The sequence below is a fragment of the Astyanax mexicanus genome, chromosome 1 (assembly GCF_023375975.1).
Source record: "Astyanax mexicanus isolate ESR-SI-001 chromosome 1, AstMex3_surface, whole genome shotgun sequence".
Lineage (NCBI taxonomy): Eukaryota > Metazoa > Chordata > Actinopteri > Characiformes > Acestrorhamphidae > Astyanax > Astyanax mexicanus.
The window spans coordinates 52,196,580-52,220,172 of NC_064408.1; the positions used below are offsets into that span (position 1 = coordinate 52,196,580).

Here is a 23,593-nt window from a genome sequence, read left to right on the forward strand (position 1 = left end):
GCATGAATGTTTTAGTAGATTTGGAGCAGAGTTTAGTGTTTAGGGTCGTTGTCTTGTTGAAGTATTCAGCTCCGGAGCAACTTTAACTTTCTCACTGATTCTTCAACATTGTTCTCAAGAATCTGCTGATATTGACTGAACTCTGAACTCTAACAAGATTCCAGTACCTGCACTGATTACACAGCCTCACAGCATGATGAACCATCACCACGTTTTACTGTGGAGAGGAAGAATGCTGTTGTTTTTCTGCCATGCATATCGCCCTCCGAATAATCTAAAAATAGTTTTAGATTCATCAGTCCACAAAACCTTATTTTAAAATGAAGCTGACTTGTTCAGATGTGCTTTAGCATACCTCACACGACTCTGTTTGTGTGCTCAGGAAAGGCTTCTTCTGCATTTCTCTCCCATACAGCCTCTCCTTGTGTAAAGTGCGCTGAATAGCTGAACGATGCACAGTGACTCCATCTGCAGCAAGATGAATATGTAGGTGTTTGGAGCTGATCTGTGGGTTGATTATGACTGTTTTCACCATCCTTCTCCTCTGATTATCTGAGATTTTTCTTGTTCTCCCACTTCAGGTCTTAATTAGAACTGTGCCTGTGTTCTTCCATTTCCTCACTATGTTCCTCACAGTGGAAACTGACAGCTGAAATCTCTGAAATTTAAACTTTTTGAATCCTTCCTCTAAACCAAGAGTGTATGTTAATGCCTTGCACCTGCAACGTTGCGTCCTGCGTTCTGTTGCTATCTTGGCAATGGAAAACTGCGCCATTGACTGAATACAGCCAAGACAACAGTCAACTGTCAAATGTTCATTTCTATCTTGACTACGCTGATTGGTTTATAACATTTTACGCCTAAAACACACCCATGCTAATTCATTGAATTAGTACATACCTTTTGAGTGTTTTAAGCCACACGTAGCGTAATTTCTGCATACTGACGATACCAAAGACACACTGCCACGTCCCAAATCAAGCTGTGTGGTTGACTGCTCGCCTGTAGAAACACAAAAATGGCCTCACACTGTTCTACTTTTCTCATATCTACCAACGCAGATGTTATCTGCCCATTATGATTAATTTAACTCTGTAACTTTTTTGCAGTGGAAAAATGTGATTTATCATACAGCTCTAATAAGTACTAGTAGCAGTCAGTTATAGTCACAGAAGAGACTGTAGTTACAGTATAGTAGAGTCTGAGGCTGAGGAGAAGCAGCAGCTTGTAGTGGTGATTTGATTGTGTCGTCTATCAGAGAAAGGAGATGAAATATAGGGTGTGCTGTGTGTGAGGGGTCAGTGGTGATTACTGAAGCTCTCTTCCTGATGAGCTTAATGTGCAGAGATTGCACTGACAGGAGATCTGATTCAGTTGTTTGTGAAAGCTTTTTTTTCCTACAGTCTTTTCTAGTTTCTCTTTTATAGCTGAGTCAGTATTGCAATACGAGCCTGTGATAAATCACTGTCAGCTTTATCTAGAGCTGCAGAAATATATATTATGATATTTGATTATTCAGGTAAATTATTTGGAAATAAAACAACAAAATAATAGCACAGAACAAACAAACAAGAAAAAAAAATCCTAGGAAAGAGCATTTCCACAAAGCAGGATTTTAATCAGTAAGGTGCAGAAACAATAATGGAGCAATACATACAGAGCTTATAACACACCAATTTGTGTCAAGAAGGTAGATGGGTTATACCATAGAAGTATATAGTGCCATCCAAATGATTCATAACTATGGTGAAGATCAATTAAATGTGAAAAAAAAACAGAATTTTATATCTAATCCTAAATCTAATTATGCTCTAACGCTGCCTTTAAGTCGAGATAAGAGCACATGAACGTCGCCACAAAACCACAAACTCGTATTTACCAGTGAAAACTTCCGATTTGTAGAGAAGCCCCAATTTTCCCAGTTGGGGAGGTCATGGTGGCTGCCAGTATGGATCCTGCTTCTACAGTAAACAATAAAAACTTTGAGCTAATTAGCAATAGTTTTAAGCTGTACAGGTTTTTTAATGTAAAGGTCTAGTATGATTCACAGTTCTAATGGGATAAAAACATCACTCTTCTAATACATGTCTTCACTTCATTCTCTTGAAGTAGAGCAAAATAAGTCTCCTGGGATAATAGACAAAGTATAAACAAAAGGATTTTCCTAATAGGGTCCATTTCCAAACAACCAAAAAAGACTCAGTAACACTTTACTTGGATGGTCCATTTGATGGCCTCTTTGATGCTCAACTGACTTTCAACTAACATTCAACTACATGTTTATTAAATGCTAATGAACTAAAAGGTGAAAGTAAATGATTCTGTATTAAATATAACCCTACATTCAACTCTAATCCAAACGCTTATCTTAATATTTAAGATTGGGTTTAGGGTTAGATTTTAATCTTAGGTTAAGGTTAGGTGTAGGGTTTGATTTTATGGTTGATTAAGGATTAGGTTAGGGTTAGGTGTATGGTTAGGTTCTATTTTAAATAATTTATATTCCACATAGGGTTAAGTTAAATTTAATGGACATTCAATTCAGTGTTAGTTGAATGTCAGTTAAGCATCAACAAGGCCATCAAATAGACCATCCAAGTAAACGCATGTCTGGTCGTAATTACCAAGGAAATTTTCAAGGAAGACTTAAAGACAACATAATCCTAACCCACTTTTTGTGTTTGTGCGTTCGTGTGTGTTTTTCACAACAAAATATTTCTTCATTATGTTTTATTTCACAACTGCCATACTGTACTTTATTTTACAGCAAATTTATAACTACAATGTTATATTTCACAGCTTTAATATACCGTAATTAATACAGCACTTTATTTCCCAACTTCTGTACTACATATACAACCATCACAACAAAATGCTGCAGCACTGATTTTCACTTCACTTAAAAAAAAAAAAAACAGACTTCAGAAAGAATCTGTGGGAAAGAATTGAGAAAGATTGAGAGTTGAGAAATTGTACTTGAGCTGCTTGTTAGTATATGATCAGTTACTGTAGGGTTTAATTTTTTTGTTTGTTCAGGTTTAATGGGAGATTTTGGTTGTATTAGATATCTGATGGCAGTGATCTGTGTGTGTGTTCTCTCAGGTTGCTGCTGGTGGGCGGTTGTGAATCAGGTGACAGAAACTCATCCAGAGCCTCTCGCTGTGGCATCACTGCCTGGAGGGCGTTATCTGGGTCACCTTACTATAAACAAGTGACCAGTTATGAAGATGATGTCTGTGCGGTAAGACACACACACACACACCATGCACACACATACACACACGTTCACACAGAGGAAATTGTCCATTAAATGCAGATAACTTAATTTAAAATATTCCCAGACTTGTTCACAGTCGACTGATAATGGTTGTAATTTGCAAGGCAGGTGAATAATTAAATATTCTGAATAAATGTGGCTGTTAATTAACAGAGATGGTAATCATAATGTCTCGTTTTTGTCCAGTCCCAGAGGAGAGGTCTGTTCAAAATGCCCAGTTTTAGACTCTTTTCCAGGCAAAACAACGAGCAGGTAATTACTTTTCTTTCCTCTCTGCTTTCACTACGCCTCTTTGTCTTATAGAATTTCAATGAAATAATTGAGTGCTTATCAACACTGTGTTGTTAATTACTTAATCCTTTTTTGTTGAAGGGAACATTCTGTAGTAGGTCTTTGACTTGGCACCTGTGTACTCTAATGTTCAATTGTGTTGCCTTTTTTAATAATTTATATTTTATGTACAGCAGTAATTTAAATTTAAGGTTCAAATTTTATTATCGTAAATAGTACAACTAGTAGTAAAATGCTTTAGTAATTGTCAGGTCACATGAAAAGATGATTAACAAAGAAAGATAAGAATGTCCTGTATACAGATGATGTGATGGGATAGATAATCAAAAATAATATACAGTACCAGTCAAAAGTTTGAACACACCTTAAATTCTGTGGTTTTTCATTATTTGAAAATGTTCTGCATTGTTGATTGCACAAATCATGGACTATGAAGAAAAACATATGGAATTATTTAGCAAAAAAAAAAGAATGTGTTTTATATGTCATATAAATGTATGTATATATGTTCCTAAAGTGGCACCTCTTGCTTAGATGACCGTTTTGCACATTTGGCTGGATTTTCTCAGTCAGCTTTATGAGGAAGAATCACCTGAAATGTCTTTTAGTTAACAGCTGTGCCGAACTCCTCAATAGTTAATTACATGAATTTCTTGTCTCTTAATGTGTTTAAGAGCATCAGTTGTAAGGTTGTGAAGAGGTAGACTTACAGGTATACAGTAAATAGCTGTATTTGAGTTATGTTCTAATTCGTATTATGGCAAAAACTATGTGAAGGTGTAAAAAAAAAAAAAAAAAAAAAAAAAGTAAATCAGTCCAACTCCAATTATTTATGTCACATTGCCATGAGCATGCTGGCCTTTTCAGTCTCTCTGACAAGATAACACCTCACAACTTAGAGGTGTGGTCATTTCAAAGTTGTCACCTGTAAGCACAGTTAATAAATTAGTCTTAATTAAAAATTCTATACATTTATATTAATGTCAGTGTAAATCCTAATGGTGTTATGTTGGAGATTTGATTAGCACTTGCCACATGTGTGCAACTTTCTGGAAAGTCATTATAATTTTAGCATCTCTTTATAAATCTATTTTTTTATTATTATTTTGTTTCAGTTTGTTCCCCATTTTCTCCCCAATTTACAAGGCCAATTACCCAACCCACTTATTAGGACTCACCCTATCACTAGTAATTCCCCAACACACCAGGAAGGTGAAGACTAGCACATGCCTTTTCCGATACATGTGAAGTCAGCCATTGCTTATTTTCGAGCTGCTGCTGATGCAACATTGCCGAGAAGCATCCTAGCGCACTCTGAGGAAAGAGCAGCGACTCTATTTTAATAAACCAGCTCACAGACGCCTCGAGGTGATCGACATCACCCTTTGGAGTGATGTAGGGAGAGAGCGCCATCAACCTCCCCAGAGAGAGCAAGGACAGTTGTGCTCTCTCAAGGCTCTGGTAGCCGATGGCAAGCTGTGTGAACGGGATTCTCTTTATAAATCTTAATCACTAGTTGTCGGATCATACATGACTCTATTCATCAATCTAGACAGAATGTATATACCAAATGGTTTCTTTGCATAGCCCAAGTTTATTAAAGTAAATTCATACCTTAATCTTCAGCTGGAGTATTCAACCTATACATTGACATTTGTTTGCCTGTTTAGTATTTAGTGTATGCATTGTCTTGAAGCCACAGAAGTGGTAGCCTGAAGTACAATACATTTCATCAACAAAGAGTTTTAAGTGGACCAGCTGTTGTTTTTGTGAAGAAAATGGAATCATAAATTCATGCCAGGCATCTACATTACCCCATCACGAAAAGACACAATGTCTTCCATATGGCCACAGGAGCTAAAATACCAAAGCTGCCTAAGAAATCACCAGTTAAATTGACAGACTAATAAGAAATATTCTTTGTAAACAATTTGCACTGTTTTTCTACCACTGGTCAACAATTTCGTGACTATGTTAGCAAATAAAAATGAAGTAAAAAAAAAAAAAAAAAAAAGAACAAGCCTAAAGTTATTGTATTTTACAGCAGGATTAAGTAACTTAAACACACCGCAAAATAATCAACAACTGCCCTCAGAGTCCCTCAAACTAAACATTGTGCAAAAGGGCAGTGTCCAACAAAGTAAATAAAACTGTAACATTTTAATGAAATATTTTATCTTGAACTCTATGCTTTTTGGGAATTAGGCCATTTGTATATACATAGCTATTCCTAGTGAAGCAAATAGGGAGTCTAAACTTTTGCATACCACTTTTCCATTGAGACACAACAGGCTTTATTTATGATCTCAAAAATAACTGTAGTGATCACTGCAGTGATCATTAGACGACATGCCTTAGACAGAAGATGCTGGTAAAAATGTTGAGGTCTGATTTTGGTTATTTTGTTCCATCTCCTGTATTCACTTTTCATAGTCCTAGAAAAAAGAGCCTCTGTACTTTTGATTGACAGTTTATCCAAAGTGTTGAATTTGTATTTTACGTGCGCTGTGTTTGTGTGCAGGATGGCGTGTTTAGGATGAGCGTTTCTCCTGACGGTTTAACGCTGGCTGTAATCCACTTCTCGGGCACGCTCAGTCTGTGGGACGTTCCATCGCTCAAACAGAGGAGCAGCTGGGTGCAGGAGGAGCAGGTAATGAACTCCCTCTGCTGGGTGTCAGCAAGCCGCAAGCCGTGGCTCGCACAGGTGCACTTAATGTGTGCACGCTTGTTTTCTTTCATTTAGTGAAACCGAAGCAAAACAAGGAAAATCTTGTGGTTTACAGACCAATTAAGTAGGGGTGTGCCATATTGTACTGTTTGCGGTAATATCACCAACAATTTTTAGGGGTGGGCGATATGGCTCTAAAATAATATCACAATATTTCAGGGTATTTTTGCGATAGCGATATACTTATATATATATAGGAAAACAGAAAAATAATTAAATAATTTCAGGAATATAGTGTAAGAGTATAACAGCATAATCATAATGTGGCAAAATAAATAATGTAGCATAAAATAATATAATGCAGCAAATAATATTGCAGAATATTTAGTGCATGCATATAAACTGCAAATTAAAACAATTATACAATAAATAAACCTAAAGCTTCACAGTAAATAATAGTCTACTTTTAAGGCAGAACATCTCTATTATCACGATATGGATTTTTAATATCACCATATTTCTGTGTTATGATATATTGTATATGATATAATATTGCCCACCCCTATCGCAAACGATATTATACCCTGAATTATCGTGCCATATCACCAAACCCTAATTAACACATCAAGTCACTACATTTTTTTTTACTGTTTTTAGTAAAAGAAAAATACACACTGTTCTCATCATATATCTACTAGAGTATCATTTATTTTACTTTACTGGAGATATTTGGAGTGCAGTATCATGACATTCTGGATGATTGACCTCTGTTACAAATCTGATAAAATTCTTGTAATTTTTAATATCTCAGTTAGGGGTGTGCCATATCTAGGGTTGCAGCGGTAACCGGTTTCACGGTATACCGTGGTATTAAAATGCACGGTTATCATACCGTGTGTGTTTGCTTATTACCGGTAAAACGCAAGCCAGCGGAGAAATAAATAACGAAAACTGAAAGTGAAACTTAACTAACCTATTTATAAGCGCTGTTTTCACTTCCGCAGTTGTACAGCGGAGGGTGTTGTGCCGATTCTGTCCGCGAAGCGGGAGTCGGATTGAGCAGGGAGTCTGATTCGGCATAACAGCGGCAGCGCGGCAGCACCTCGCGGCCCGCGGTGTTAGTTGTAAGCGCTCGCGCTGGCCGCAAAATACGACAGAAAACACTGAGAAACTGCAGAATTATGTATTGGACTAAAATGAGCACGAGGAGATCAAAGAGAACCCTTACCTGTGAGTAGCTCACATCAGAACACGCAAATCTCTCTCTCTCTCTGTGTCTCTCTCTCTCGCACGTGAACTTCTCCGCACTGTGTTTAGCTGTTCTTAAAAATCATTTTAATTAAATAATAGTTATATGCCTCTATGTTAGTGTTAATTAACATAATTCTGATCATATTTCGCTCATTCAAACAGCCTGAAAACAGACTTGTAATCTTGTAATCAACAAGCTTGTAATTAATGTGGCCGTAAAGTCACAGCTAAAGGAGGAAATACATCAAACCTGTTCTCCATCTCCGAGAACACCACCCTGCTGTGCAGCGCAAAGTATGTGTTTAGTTTATAATTTTAATCTGAACCTAAATAAAACCTCTATGTAGTCGTGCACAACCCAAAAGCGCTGAGTTATCCGAAATTTGGGCACGCAGGTACAGGCGTGAAGTGCGTGCTACGATGGATTCACGTGTCTGTGTAAAGGTCCTAGGCGGACTGGATGTGAAAGACGCCATTCATTTACATGCGTTCATTTTCACATTCTGACCGGTCTGTTTTTCATATGTTGAAGGTTTTAAGGTGTGAAAGCCTTAAAATAGAAATCTCTATTGTGAGGATCATGTCAGATATAAATCCCCTCTTTCTGCAGTAACTGGTTATATACCAACTTTTTTTATATATATATACATTCTTAATGCCCTTAAGAGTAGTGGAAAAACATGGTTCCCTTCACCTGATGGTGTAGTTTCTACAATAAATAGTTAATTGAACAAAAAACCTTTGTTGTAATTTCTTTAAGGGTCAGTTTAATAATATATGTAACAAACTGTGATACCGTGATAACCGTGATACCGCGGTATTTTCCGAGACGGTTATCATACCGTGAAAATCTCATACCGTTGCAACCCTAGCCATATCATATTGTATACAATTATTCAATGCAATTTTTATTTTTATTTTGCTGTAGTAGTGTATTCTTGAAAAAAAATAATAATAATAATAATTCAGTGTTTTGTCATATTGCCAAGAATATTGTTATCGCGAAAATAACATGAAATAACGTAAAATATCGTATTATTTTAGGGCCATATCGCCCACCCCAACAATTAAGTGGTTCTGATTTCTAATGTTGCATGCTTTGCACTGAACATGTTCATTGGTAGCTATCGGCAGCTACTTGTTTATAATAAGCAACGCAAGTCACGTTTGTGTTGCTCTTGTTGTATGAATTAGATGGCCTATGTATTCAGCCCAGGTGCTGTAGCTTCACACAAAGCATCTTAGCACAGTGAACAAGCCCTTTCTCTCTCCCTCCCTCTCTTTCTCTCTCTCTCTCTCTCTCTCTCTCTCTCTGCTCTCTCTCTGCTCTCTCTCTCTACCTCTTTACCAAAGCCTGGATATGAGGAGATCAACCCAGAGTGGAAGACTTCACTGGAGAAAAGAAAGAAAATAAAAGGTAACTGTCTCTGTAGAGGCGGGGTTTATGATAGTGCTTTGTTAAAAGATCACAGGGAGTTGGTGACAAACATTAAAGGCCACTAACTGCGTCTGTTATCAAAGCGTACAGGCCTGCTGGCCATGCAACAAAGACTGATCCCCTCTGAAGAGGGATTAATTTTGGGGGAAATTAAACCTCTTTTAAATAATAAACAGTTCAAAGTGTTCGAAGTGGCCTAATGCCACATTCGTGCGCTAGAGTGAAGATTCTACTTCCCATAACTCAAAATTATGAGCATATCACTTTCACATGCTCTGTGTTGTAAAAGCAAACCTACATAATGGGGGGGATGCAAGATTTGTTATTACCTGCGTCTTGGAGAAACTGTGTTAACAGAGGCGTTAGTTTTTCATTGGATAGAATGATAAGTAACACTGTGGTCCAATGGACTAATATGCTGTAATTATGATCCAGTGATGACCTATTCAAATCTTGGATAATGCCTGCTTCTTGCCATCAGCATCCAGAGTCGAGAGAGCACAATTGACCATGCTCTCTCATGGATGGGTAGATGGCACACTCTCCCCATTACTCCTAGTGTGATGCAAGTCAGCACAGGTGTCTGTTACCTCATGTACCAAAGCTGGGTCACTGTGCTTTCCTCTGAGAGATTCTGCATCAGGGCACTTTGAAAGGATGTGGGGGTTGGCCTTTATCAGAGGAGACATGATCTAGTCTTTTCCCTCTTAGTGTTGGGAGCATTACTAATGATGAGGGAGTTCATATAAACAGGGATTGGGTAATTTTATCTTTGAAATTTGGGGAGAAAATTGGATATAATAAAAAAAAAAAAAAAAAAAATATATATATATATATATATATATATATATATATATATATATATATATATATATATATATATATATATATATATATATATATATATATATATATATATATTGTGGTAGGCCCCTGGGGTTAGGGGCGTGACCACTGTGACCCGGAAGGAGGAAGCTCACAGAGATACACAGACACGGGGGATTAAATGAACTCAAATCATACCTTTATTGGCTTGAAAATGCCCTCCACCACACCCAGAATAAACTTAAAACATAACTCAGCCCAATGGGGCTCTAGAGTCCGTAGAATTACTTAGTTTTTAAGTGTTCATACGAGTCCGCGCAGCCTCAGCCCCCAGCTCCTCAGTGAGAGTTCTCCTAAATGATGGCGGAGGCTGGGTATATATGCCTGTCTCAACTGGCGGCTCAATCAGCCCTCATGCGGGCCAGCTGAGACAGGCATGGCTTTGCGCTCTGGCGTGGGGCGGACCCACAACTCCCCCGCCTCCTCACGCCACAATATATATATATATATATATATATATATATATATATATATATATATATATATATATATATATATATATATATATATATATATATATATATTGTGGCGTGAGGAGGCGGGGGAGTTGTGGGTCCGCCCCACGCCAGAGCGCAAAGCCATGCCTGTCTCAGCTGGCCCGCTTGAGGGCTGATTGAGCCGCCATATATATATATATATATATATAAACCTTTAACAGCAGCTAAACTGTTAAAAACTGTTAAAATAGGGAGTCCATGCTATATTCACTCAAATCTATGGAAGCTATAAAATCTATATCTTGAGTTTTCCACATTGACTTACAACTGAAGTGAAGTGTTGAAGTGTTCCAATACCCAAAACCCAATCTATCCAATCAGGAATGTTCTGTTTACCATAATTCTGACCCCACATGAATGATGCAGCATATATCTGACCTGTTAATTCTGCTCTCAAAAAAGCTGCTCCACCCTGGACTTAACAAGTGTTGTCTGAGGATTCTCTCTCCAATTTACATAATTAGTAGCCTATAAAAAAATAAACATTAAAGAAAGAGTTAAATGAATATCTAATGTCACAATTTATCAAATGCGATTTAATATAGTGAGATGACTTCATACATACTATCATCCCAAATATTTGCATAGATACCAAACTGTCAAAACACAAAGACCGAGTACCTGTTCTATTCCCTTTTCTTCAAAAGAAATGAAGCAAATAAATGTCTTCCATGTTGTTACATTTGTAGAGCAGAGTTGGAACCAGACATGTCCACTCATCTTTGGGCACAATCCCATTTCTTAGAGTTACAGAAAGGGAAAGGAAAGAGGTGAAATTCTCCCCATCATATGTCTTCAGAAAGGGGGCAGGTGGTGCAACAATTAATTATTATTGTCCATTACTTAATTCCTCTGTGATAGGGAGCTAAAATGAGCTTTTATTTAGTTTTATTCCCATTCTACTTAAAGGATGCAGAATCTGCTGTCTGTAGCACCATTTAAGGTGGCTAGCTATTAGCTATCCATTCTACTTTACATACTTCAGCCTCTGTTGTCTGTTGCACTATTTAAGATGAAATGGGAACTTTAGCTAGCTAGTGTTTTTTTAGGCTTATTATAAAAAAATGGGCATGGGCAGTGCTTATCCTAATTTGTAACAAGGGAAATATTTGGGAGATTCTTTAGTTGCTTGTTCTGCCATTTTACCAGTTATTTCTCATAGCCGTCTGTTTGCAGCGTGCCTCTGAAAAGCTTAAAAAGTATTGGGACACTCTACCCCTTGATTTGAACACACAAAACAGATGGTTAGGGCTAAATGGTATGGGCAAGAGATGAAATGGGATCGGGCCCTAAGCCTGATTTTTACCAGGTTTACAGTACAGCCTAAAGGTCTAGGAATAGATCAGTTCGTATATCAGGCAAGGGTAAAGACACATCAACATTGGGGACAGATATATAGACTCTTAATTTCTATATTTTGTAATTATTTATGTATTGGTACTATCATATATTAGATATTAGCATTGTTCCTATCTCTACTGAATACTAAAACCTGCAACATTGTTTAGGCCCTGGTGCTCTACATAAAATACTTCAGACTGTGATGCACTCACACTCAAACTATAAACTGTATCTCTTTTGGAAGGTTTTCAACACCTTTTTAATGGTCTGTAAATAAAAGGATATCCATTTTTTTGTCCTGTCAGCTGCAGTGGCAGAGTCTCGGAGCAAATGACAGGCTGCATGTTTATTTCTCTAATAATACCTTTTTTAAACACACACACATTCTCACACAGCTCAATAAGATATTCACGGCGTAGCTGCTGATGGAAACGGTGAAGGAGAGAACAGAGCGCTTTAATAAAGACTCGTGCTCGGATTGTAACAGAGGTGTTATATTCACACACTGACATTTTGATCAGACACTTTATATCACACATTTTCATAATGCAGCGGTGTCTGCACCTCCGTTCCCGTCGCCCTCTGTCTGTCCGTCCATTTTTTCCCTGCCCTCTCTTTCCTTTAGTCTGTTTAATCTCTCTCTTTCACTCTTTAGTATTGCCAAATATATAAGCTTTAAAGCTACATGTGTTTTGTGAATTAATAGCAGAATTGATGACCATAATAACAATAATGGTAGTCATAAATAAGTGGTAATAAACAAACAATTACTAAATTATGAAGGAATAAAACATGAATATAACAATGTTCATTAATAATATAACATAACCCCCCCCCCCTCTCTCTTTGTGTTTGTGTTGTAGATAAGGAGCAGTATCAGTGTCTGATGGATGTGGGGTGGTGGAGTGATCAGGCTCTGATCCTGGCTCGCTGTTCCGGCTCTCTCACCGTCTCCTCCGTGCGCTCTCTCTCTAACTTGCTGGGGAAATCCTGTGAGTGGTTTGAACCCTCTCCCCGGGTCACTTCTGCGCATGACGGGGGCTTCCTCAGCCTTGAGGTGTGTGGATATGCATTTTATTATTTATTTATTTTATTTTATTTTAGTTTAGTTTAGTTTAGTTTTTACTTCACATTTGCATTAATTCCTATGGGACCATCATTTGCAGTTGTTAATGTAAGTAATGAGACTGATATTTAAACAGGCCATTCTTCAATAAGGTCATGAGCTGAAGCTGTGTTCATTTGAATGTGAACAAAAATACACAAATTCTTTCTTAAAGCTGATGTCTGTAAGTTTTGGGATTTAGGAGAATGGGTAATTGCACAGAACATGCGGAGGAATCATTTTAAACTGGGCGGGTGTGATGCGGTCTCCTTTCAGAGCGGATGAATCCGATTCCAGGTTATGTTCAGTCAGAGAGAGAGAGAGAGCGCTCAGTCAGAAACTTTAATTCTGAATTTCTTGGTTTTTACTATGAGTAAATGAGCTACTGAGATCTGTGTCTCCATTGCTCCACCAGCCGCTCGCGTTCAGTAAAACTGAGCCGGATCCTCTTTTAGAGGCTGTACGTGACACTCCAGTGTTTAGAGTGAATATATTAGGCTTAGAAGGGTTGGTCGTTCCAGCACGCTGGTACCATTAAATACGGTATTTTGTCCCTTCTTCACTCAGAAATGCTTCTACTTTCAGTTTAGAAATAAAACAATGCAGACTGCCACTTTAATACATTTACTTATATCCATTTTTTTTAGTTCTCCTTAGTTAGCACAAGGTCTTGAGAAGGCGCACTTTACTGCTGCGGAATTTATTGCATTTGTGTAAATGCATACATTTACAAGCCAGGAGTTTGTTCTCTTTTCCTATTTAGTCAATGTTAATCAACCTTGTAATCCCTCAGATGCCATGTCGTTCCTCCAGGACACAATTCAACATTTAAACAGCAGCAGCAGACAGCAGTGCAAACAAACAATGAATACAGTAAATACAGAAAAACATCTACAAAATACACACATCAGGACAAACACTCTTATATCCATAAGCCAGTAACTATACAAGCATTTAGGACAGTAAAGAATATAGACAGTGTACAGTGGAAGTGTGAAGTCAAATCTGTTGTAACTAGTGGAATGTCATTACTGGTAATTTGGGATGAAAGCATTTCTAGCAAAGGAAGAATTCCAAAACTTATTTTAATAGCTGGGATTCTTTTTTTTTTTTAATGGTGAAGTTTGATTGACATCTGAAGCACACAACTTTTTTTACTTGTACAAATGAAACTAATTTCAGATGTTTCTCTGTGGTGAACAGTAGAATAGCTTTTGAAATATTATTCTATAAGAAAAACATGTTTGTTCCTATTAATGTTTCTATTACAGGTGCGTAAGTAATTGTATTTTAACAGTGTGTACATTGTGTTCTCTGTGCGACTGTGTGCACTGAACCAGGACATCGTATCATGATGGTTTCACATGAATACTCATACTTTACTCATACACCTCGACTAACACGTAGATCTGGGTGTTCCAAACTCCACAGACATCTGCTTAAAAGTCACATTGAGTGATATAATGACTCATTATCATAATACAACAGGGTTCTAAAATAAGACACATGCTGTGATTAAAACATGCAGCTGTGCATGCTTCTACACATCCGAGATGCCTCCTGAGGAGCCCCCTGGGATACTTTTCCAACAGGATTGAAGGAGTTCCACATATCCAGAGGCCTTGTTGTCAGCCGAAAGCTATTTGTGAAACTCCCATTTAAAAGTTCCATTTTGCAAAGAAATTAATGCATTTGTCTTATTATCTTGAAAAAGCTTATTATTTTAAAAGCTCTGTGAATCAGAATCTTTTTAACGTTAAACATTGGTGGTTATTTTGTGTAGTATTATTGTTCTAAAGCAAAAGATCACGGCAATATGTCTTAAAATTGAACTTTAATGGTTTTAGCATTTGGTGATATCAGTATTCATGTCCACTCATTGAGCTGACCGGCTTAATAAGTTGCTTATTCATGCAGCTATCTAATCAGCAGCACAGTGTATAAAATCTTGCAAGTATGGTTCAACAGCAAATGATCTCAGAATACACAGCACTTTCAATCTAGATGAGGATAGGCTTTAAAAGCAGAGGACCACGCCAGGTTTCATTTTGTCAGCCAAGACCAGAAAGCTGAGGCTGCAGTAGACTCAGGCTTACCAACAATGGATAGTTGAAAACTAGAGGGACATAAACTGTTGACGTAATCTCTTGAATCTTGAATTTGGTACCAGCAGCATAAATATGTGGACATAACCCACTTAGCTTTTAGCAGTCCAGGCTGCTTGAGGTGGTGTAATGGTGTGGGGAATGTTTTCTTTGGACTTTGGACATCATACCAATCTTTCATTACTTACCCTCCTAAAATCCAGACATTTGTTTAGTGTGCATTTTTACTATCTCGTAGCTGTTTGAGATTAGTAGGATCTATGTATAAAAACGTATATATAAAAGTATAAAAAACAAACTTGTAAGTGTCCTTATACAGGGGCATTAGTTTATTTTAACATTTAAAAAATATATATATATTCTTGCCATTTGGGATCAGAAGGTGTCAATTCGTCCAAAAACTAAATCTAGCTTCCTACAGAAAAGGAAAAAAAAATGTTTCAAACATAAAATGAGATGAGAATTGTTACTATGTTTCTGTCTGGACTGGCTGTAAAAACTTAGGACTGGGATTCCCACCATCTTGTTTTTAATTAATTGAAATTATTGTTGTAATGTGACCACTAGATAGTTTGGACATCTCCATGTAAGGCCAAATGAGCAGGTATAATGGTGCAGAGAAGCAGAAATGTTAGGTTAATAATCATCACAATCATTTGTGTATTGTTGCTAACCATGTTCTTCTATTAATCACTACAATTTAGTTTTTCAAAAAAATAAATAAATAAAAGCTTGTTGTGTTTAAATAAGAAATACAAAAGGAATCGCAGATGGAATGTGGCCTCCGCTTAGAAGACACACATAATTAAGTACAGTGAGCACACATGCCTGGAGGGGTTGATAGCCGACACTGTGGCACCCAAGAAGCTGTGAGGTTTAATGGCCTTGCTTAGGGGCCCAACAGTGGCAGCTTGCTAAACCCAGATATCGCATCTAAACACAATGCTGTCCATAAGAACCTGGTGCTCTAACTGCTCAGCAATCACTATCTCATAATTATTTTCATTACTGAACAATGAAGGTGCATGATATGTGATAGTTATAACGCAATCACAATCACATCAATAAAAATATGATTTGTCTTAAACATCTACTGAACAATAAACTCAGCATTTTTAGTTGGACACCTTAAATTAAGAGATTTTTCATTATTTTAAAATGTTCTGCATTGTATATTAATACTAAAGTCATCCCAACTATGAACAAAAACATAGAATTAAGTAATAAACAAAAAATGTTAAACACACTAGGATATGTTTTATATTTTAGATTCTTCAAACTAAGCACTCCTTGTTTAGATTTTCTCAGTAAGCTTTATGAAGTAGAGTTTCCTGGAATGGCTTCCGTTTAACAGCTGTGCTGAACTTAGAGTTAATTACTTGAATTTCTTGCCTCTTAATGTGTTTGAGAGCATCAGTTATAAAGTTGTGAAGGGATAGAGTTAGTGGTGTACAGTGAAAAGCTCTATTTGAGTAATATTCTAATCTGTAATATGCCAAGAGCTACTCAACTAAGTAAAGAAAAAATAAATAAATGAAGGTCAGTCAATCCGAAAAAAAAAACAAACAAAAACAACACACTTCTAATAATAATAATTATCCACAAGTGCAGTCGTAAAAATGATCAAAAAAAGAAACTGGCTCTCATCAGGACTGCCCCAGGAAAGGAAGACCAGGAGTTCCCTATGTTGCACAGGATAAGTTCATTAGAGTTACCAGTCCCAGAAACCGCAAGTTAATAGCACCCCAGAGAAGAGCACCTAAATACCTCTTCACAGAGTATTTTGGTTACTTTTAAGTTACTACATTATTCCTTATTTATTTCTTCATAGTCTGGATGACTTTAACATACATTTACAATGTAGGAAAAAAATAATTAATGAGAAGATGTGTCCAGACATTTGGCTAGTACTGTATACAACTGCTGGATCAGCGTATCCTCATTTTACTATTAGATTTGATATGTAGCGTTGATTAACTCTGCTCATTGTTCATATTGTCAATGGTTATTTGTAGTGTACTATATCATTACAATGAAACTAGCGTCAAGTTGAATTGAGAGAGAAAGATGGACAGATAGAGGGGTAACAAGTGTGTGTGTGCGTGCATGTGTGTGTGTGGTTAAAGTTTGCTCTCCCTCTGCAGTAGGTTCTTTTTCATCAGAGGCTGCTGACTCCTTTAGTTTTTTTTTCTAGTGTAGAGACTGATGTGACTGTGATATCTCCTTCATTTTCCTTCCTTTTCTTCCCCCCCTCCCTCCTTTCCTCCCTCCATCTTTATCTGCAGGGCATCATCATAAAGCTGCTTTATAGAGAACACCTCTGCTCTTATCTCATCCCTCTTTTATTATTTCATATCAGTCTTCAGGCTGGCTGTCTTTGGGCAGGGGTGGTGTAAAAGGAGAGCTGGAGGGGAGGATGTGGGGAGTGGTGGAGGGTGGGGTATAAGAGTGGATGTGTATGTGTTTCTTTTATTGGTGTCACTGGAGGTTTCCACTCATCCTGAGGAATCACAGCAGCACACTGGCTGAATGTGAAGCGTGTGAGATTTGTATGATAAAGAGTGTGTGTGTGTGTGTGTGTGTTGGTTTGAGTGGGAATAAAAACATGTCTTTGGGAATAGTGTGAATAATAGTACAATGGGGTAAAGATGGTATTTTCATGTGCTTTGTAGGTGTGAATGTTACAGTGCAACCTGTTTCTTCTTTTCTTGTCTTTAAAGGTCTCATTCCATCCCTTTTTAAAAATTTTTAAATGGCTTGTAACTGTGCTTGAGTCTGGTGTAGGAGGGGGCGGGTGGGGGGGGATCTATTTCGGCTCTTGCTTATGAATATTCATACATACGGATCTCCTCTGATTGGCTAACGGCACTGCGAGGCAGTGAGACAGACAACAATTAGAGATTTTTACACTAATAACAGTCTTTGCAATGTCATATGTTACTCTACAACATGTGTAATGCCCTGCTAAGTGCAGTTCAGACACTGACCTAGTCCTAGAGTCTCTGTAAAACAAACAAAATCCACCGGAGATCCTATGTAAACCTATAGTTACTTACAGACATATGCTAAGGTGGGTAGTCCAAATCCAGAAAGTAAAAAACCTGCAACAAAGCTGCCCAGGCTGTTGTAAGAAAACCCTGGGGTGGATTTTTACTTTTAACTAGTGGAACCAGAACTGTTTAAACATACGCCTACCTATCTCAATTGTACTTTGCTGGTGGTGTTCCATAGACAAATTCTAACCATTTGTTCCTTAGCTCTGAATTACTGGGCAAAGCGTATAACACTGATGTGATATTTGCACAAATAACACAAGAACGAACTGCCATGTTGTTTCTAGCACTATTAGCTCCTATATAATGAGATGTGCCCTGCTTCAGCGCAACATGTGAGCTGTCACAAGCCAAGATGCATTAATGTTTGTGTTAATGTTACAGTGTCACATATACAACAGTGAACAGTTTTTATTATTGTTGTGTACAGTTGAACCAAAAAATATTAGCAGCTTCAGCTCAGAGATGTCACTTCAAACAGCTAGCTTGAAGTTTTAAATTAGATCAAAATTGATTTACTAATTATTTCAACTCATGACTGTCTGATTTTGGTTTGGTTTGGATTCCTCTCCACCCCTCCAGGCATGTGTGCTCACTGTAATTCATTATGTCTGTCTTCAGAGCAGAGGCCACATTCCATCTGTGATTCCTTTTGTATTTCTTATTTAAACATTATTCAGAAATTTAAACTATTCTAATATTGATTCCAGCTTTGCTTTTAAAGTAGAATTGACTACATAAGAGGAATTCAATGCCCAATCCCATTTCACCTCTTGACCCTACCACTTACCCCTACTCCTTCTTTTCGAGTGAAATCCTCCAACCTAAGAATTGGATCAACCCTTAAGCACCCGATACGTAATCAGGAGCACTGAACTTGCTCTTACAGCCTACAACACAGAGACTAGCCAGTGAATGCTTGCATAAAGCAAAACAGAATACACGACAAAGTAGCCTGGGAGCACAATTACACACTGATGGTGAGTGAAAGAGAGTGGGAGATACACCCACTATGCGAGTAAATGGTTGCAGGGGTCGATTGGAACGTTGTGAGCAATAATTCACTGTTTTAAGTTAATTTAAAGCAGTCCAAATTTTGACTTAAAATACATGTAAAACCTGAGTTAAAAGGCTCACAACTCAACACAACACAAGTCTCAATATTTCAAGTTAAGATAAATAATAAAAAAAAAATCTTAAATTATTGTTCAAATAATATTTACAGTATGGCCTGTTTTTATGCAGTGCATTATGGTCATGGATGTAACCGTTTTACAAGCTAGCTTTTATACTCTCTAAACAGTGCTCTGATTTACATGCAGTAATACATGCTTGTTATTCTTCTCTCTGCAACATTTATACGATCATCTCGATTAAATCTATGCAGTGTGTATGTTGCTTTGTTCTTCCTCTCTTTCTTTGTTTAACTGTTCTTTATGATGATGGATGTCACAGGGTTACTTATTCTATTTTTTTCCACTTAACTTTTAACTTTTCTATTTCTTGAGTGTTTTTAGAGTCCTGTAGATATTTTGAAATATTCTAACACTGCCAGGCCAAAAAAAAAAAAAAAAAAAAAAATCTGATTGCAGCACGCTTTCACTGTGGCATTGTTTCAATAAGCTTAAACAATGTCAAGATCTTGCATTGATGATGGTACCTGATGATGGAGTCTGACCATGGCACAAAGTCTTCTCCAGCACATCCCAAAGATTCTCAATGAGGTTAAGATCTGGACTCTGTGGTGAACAATCCATGTGTGAAAATGATGATCTCATGCTGCCTGAATCACTCTTTCACAATTCCAGCCCAATAAATCTTGACATTGTTATCTTGGAATATGGCCGTGTCATCAGGGAAGAAAAAATTCATTGTTGGATTAATCTGGTCTATATTCAGTATATTCAGGTAGTCAGCTGACCTCATTCTTTCAGCACATACTGTTGCTGAACCTAGACCTGACCAACCAAGTTTATTCTTTCACATTTTAGATCAACCAAAAAATTGCAAAACACTGGTTGCAATCCTTTGAACCATGTTATAAATCTCTCTCTCTCTCTCTCTCTCTCTCTCTCTCTCTCTCTCAGTGTGAGATTAAACTGGCTCAGAAGCGCTCCCGTGTGGAGAGTAGTGGCACCAGTGAAGAAGGTGATGATGGTGAGGAAGACTCTGACTCTGATGAAGAGGGCTCTGCTAAGGCTCGGTATTTTGGCTATGTAAAGCAGGGCCTGTACTACGTGACCGAGATGGAACGCTTTGCACCACCGAGGAAGCGTCCTCGCACCGTCACCAAAAACTACCGCCTGGTCAGCTTGAGGTCCACCACACCCGAGGAACTCTACCAGAGAAAGGTGGGTTGGGGAAATGGGGTTTTGGTTGAGCCATTATTTAATCATTGTTCTCACATAGCAGGGACAAAGTGTTCCCCCACTTTCAAAAGATTCAAAAGATTTTGCCTTATGCTTGATTTTTATTGGAGAAGCTGGAGAAGAGGCCCTTTCAATAGTTATATAGTTTATGTTAAAATAGTTAAAAATGTTTATTAAGAACCAATCTCTCCGTCTAATCTAATATAATTAACAATGTCTAAGAATGTCTAAGATTTTTTTATTTTAAATATATAGCCTAAGTGCAAAACACAAAAATAGCAAAAAATCCTGCACAAGGACAAGTGGACGAGCTCAGTTGTGCGCAGTGCTCACTGCAGTTTCAGAGCTGTGTGATTATAACATTAACTTGTACAACTTGTTTTTTTTTTTTTTTTTTTTTTTAAACAAGCTTTTATAGCTTTATATAAAATAAAAATAGCTTTAAAAACAGAGCCAGACCTGACCCAGCTCAAGGAAAGTGGTGAGTAATCTTGACCCAGTCAGAGTTCAGGTCGAGCCTCGGGTCGGGTCAGGTCGGGTTTGGGCAGAGAATCTAAGCTTTAATAGACATTCTCATTTCTGAAATTTGATTGTATTATTTTTTCCATTTCGAATCTTTACTTTAGGAAACGCAGCTCATGCCATGTCTCAAAACGCTTTTGATTTTTATGTCACAGTCCTGTGGAGTACAACTTCCTCAACCAACCACTTAAGATATTATAATTTTTGCTGGTGTTGGGTAGACATAAGTGAGCAAAATACAACAGAACTAACAAGGACTACTAACATAAATAACAACAAAAATATACTCCCTAACTAGACCACATCTGACTGATACCAGAAGTATGTCTAAAACTGTCAAAAAGCTAAAGAAATCCCAAATCATAATCTCCAAAGGAATAGAGATTTTAAAGGTGAAAGATTTGGTATTCACTACACAGTCAGTAGACGGATATTATGTAGCACCATTTACATGCTTTTACATTAAAAGCTGTTACAGAAGAAGCAGAGGAGGAAATATTTTTTTTTATATGTTCATCCATTCTTTTTTTTTTTTTAATTCTTTCAATGCCCCACACATTTTTCAACAAGTGAACCCTTATTTTTCCCACGTATGAGGCAGATACAAAGTTCAGGAGGCTGGAGAGGAAGACAAAATTAATGAAACTGACCTATTCATGCTCTGCACTGAGATTTGTTCTTGCATATCAGCTACTTACAGCTTTTTTTCTAATCATGAACATTAGCGAGTCCTCAAGTAAACTCCAGGAGCAGTGACTGGGTTTTTGCAAACTTTTTCGGCAAACTTATCTTGTGTTATTTTATGATGCAGCATAGAAGTACTGGGAGAAATACTGAGAAAGTATTTAAATATCTGTTTAAATCTATTTAAAGCAGTTAAATAGTGTCTGCTGCTACTGTTGCATTTTGTTTATATGGACACTTTTTGTTTATTGTAAAAATGTCTCAAAAATCTGATATGTTTCGTCATATTGCTCATCAATAACATCATACTTTATTCCTCTCTTTCTACAGTGGTGCTTGAAATAACACTGCAGTGGGGCTTTGTGAACTCTTAAGAATTTTCTTTTTTTTTTTTTTTTTAAAGCTTTGTTTATTGAGTTTTTTAAAGTACTTGGCATTTACAACATAGTTATGTTCATAACTTGCACAGTACAAATGCAACTCTTTAGAATTTTCTATATTTCTGCATAAATAACACATAATAACAATAACATATACATCCTTAAAGTAGGTAAAAAGGGCCCAGTAAAATAAATGAGATTTTTTTTGAGAGGCAAAAGTGAACCTCTAGGATTAGCATCTACTTTGACAGTAAAATTAGAGTCCGATGTCATCAGTCAATGGGATGGCAATCAAATGTGAGTGGGTGGAGCCTGTTTTATTTAAAGAACATGTATCTATCAAGGTCTGCTCTTCACAACACATGTTTGTGGAAATGTGACATGGCACGAACAAAGGAGATTTCAGAGGCCTCAGAAAAAGAGTTCATGTTCATCAGGTTGGAAAAGAAAAAGGAAAAAGGGCAAGGAGAAAGCCACTGCTCTCTAAAAAGTACAGTGCTGCTTCTCTGCAGTTTGCTAAAGATCAGAGGCCACAAGCTATTGGAAAAATGTTTTGTGGACTAATAGATCCCAAATAGAACGTTTTGGTTAAAATTAAAAGCGTTCTGATGGAGAAAGGAAAACACTCCTTTCCAGCATAAAACCTTTTTTCATCTGTGAAACATGGTGATGGTAGTATTATGCTTTCAGCCTGTTTTGCTGCATCTAGGCCAGGACAGCTTGCCTTCATTAATGAAACAATGAATTCTGAATTATATCAGAGAATAATAAAGGAAAATGTCAGGATGTCTGTTCATGAACTGAATCTCAAGAGAAGTTGGGCCATGCAACACGACAATGACCCTAAACACACAAGTTGTTCTGCCAAAGAATGGTTAAAAAATAATTAAGTTACTGTTTTGAAATGGCCAAATCAAAGTCCTGACCTTAATCAGATCTAAATGTTGTAGAAGGACCTAAACGAGCAGTTAATGTGAGGAAATCACCAACATCCCAGAAGTGAAACTGAACTAAAATTCCTCCAAGCTGGTGTACAGTTCTGATCAATGGTTTCCAGAAATGTTGAGCTGCAGGTATTGATGCAAATGGGGGTCATGCCAGAAACTGAAAGCAAAGTTTCACAAACTTTTGCTACTGACAGATATGTAAGATTTTAAATATATTTATCTACTTTCAGGACTTGTTTAACAATCTGATGTTTCATTTCATATTTATGCAGAAATGTAGAACATTCTAAAGGGTTCACAAACTTTCAAGTACCAACCGTACCTAAGGGGTAATGATGCTTTTATGCCATAGGTTTCAATTAACCTATTTTGTTGACAAAAAAGCGAGAATATAATTGACTTGACTTTTTATTTGTAAATTTCTCAAAATTCTGCATTCTTTTAAAAATATTGAGACTTATTAGATTAAATGTTTGAAGTAGATTCATTTATTAAACATCTATAAAATATATATGATACATTTTTTTCAATGGAGTACGCCATGCTGACCTAGAAAATCACAAATAAAGGGATAAACAGGTTTATGGGGAGGTCTGAGTCTTATATTCTTTTATCTCATGATCTAGAAGAGGTGCAGTAACTATATACTGTTGTTTTCTGTGGGCGAGTGGATGGGAGTAAGACTCACAGGCACTGTGTATAAAGAGAGAGACTGAGACAGAGGACAGAAGAGAAGAGCTGTAAAAAGAGAAGAACACACAGGCTCTTGTTAGTAGTTCT

The 23,593-nt window shown here is 37.2% G+C and overlaps 1 protein-coding gene across 2 annotated transcripts in view; it reads left to right on the forward strand.

The window, feature by feature from the left end:
• The window catches only part of nbas (NBAS subunit of NRZ tethering complex), a 353,782-nt gene that overhangs the window by 28,456 nt on the left and 301,733 nt on the right, over positions 1-23,593 (forward strand). For both annotated transcript variants that reach the window (XM_049479822.1, XM_049479826.1), the window contains exons 10-15: positions 3,103-3,241; positions 3,464-3,529; positions 6,090-6,218; positions 8,841-8,904; positions 12,512-12,705; positions 19,999-20,262. In XM_049479822.1, the coding sequence (XP_049335779.1) occupies positions 3,103-3,241; positions 3,464-3,529; positions 6,090-6,218; positions 8,841-8,904; positions 12,512-12,705; positions 19,999-20,262 (856 nt within the window). The remainder of the gene's footprint in view (positions 1-3,102; positions 3,242-3,463; positions 3,530-6,089; positions 6,219-8,840; positions 8,905-12,511; positions 12,706-19,998; positions 20,263-23,593) is intronic.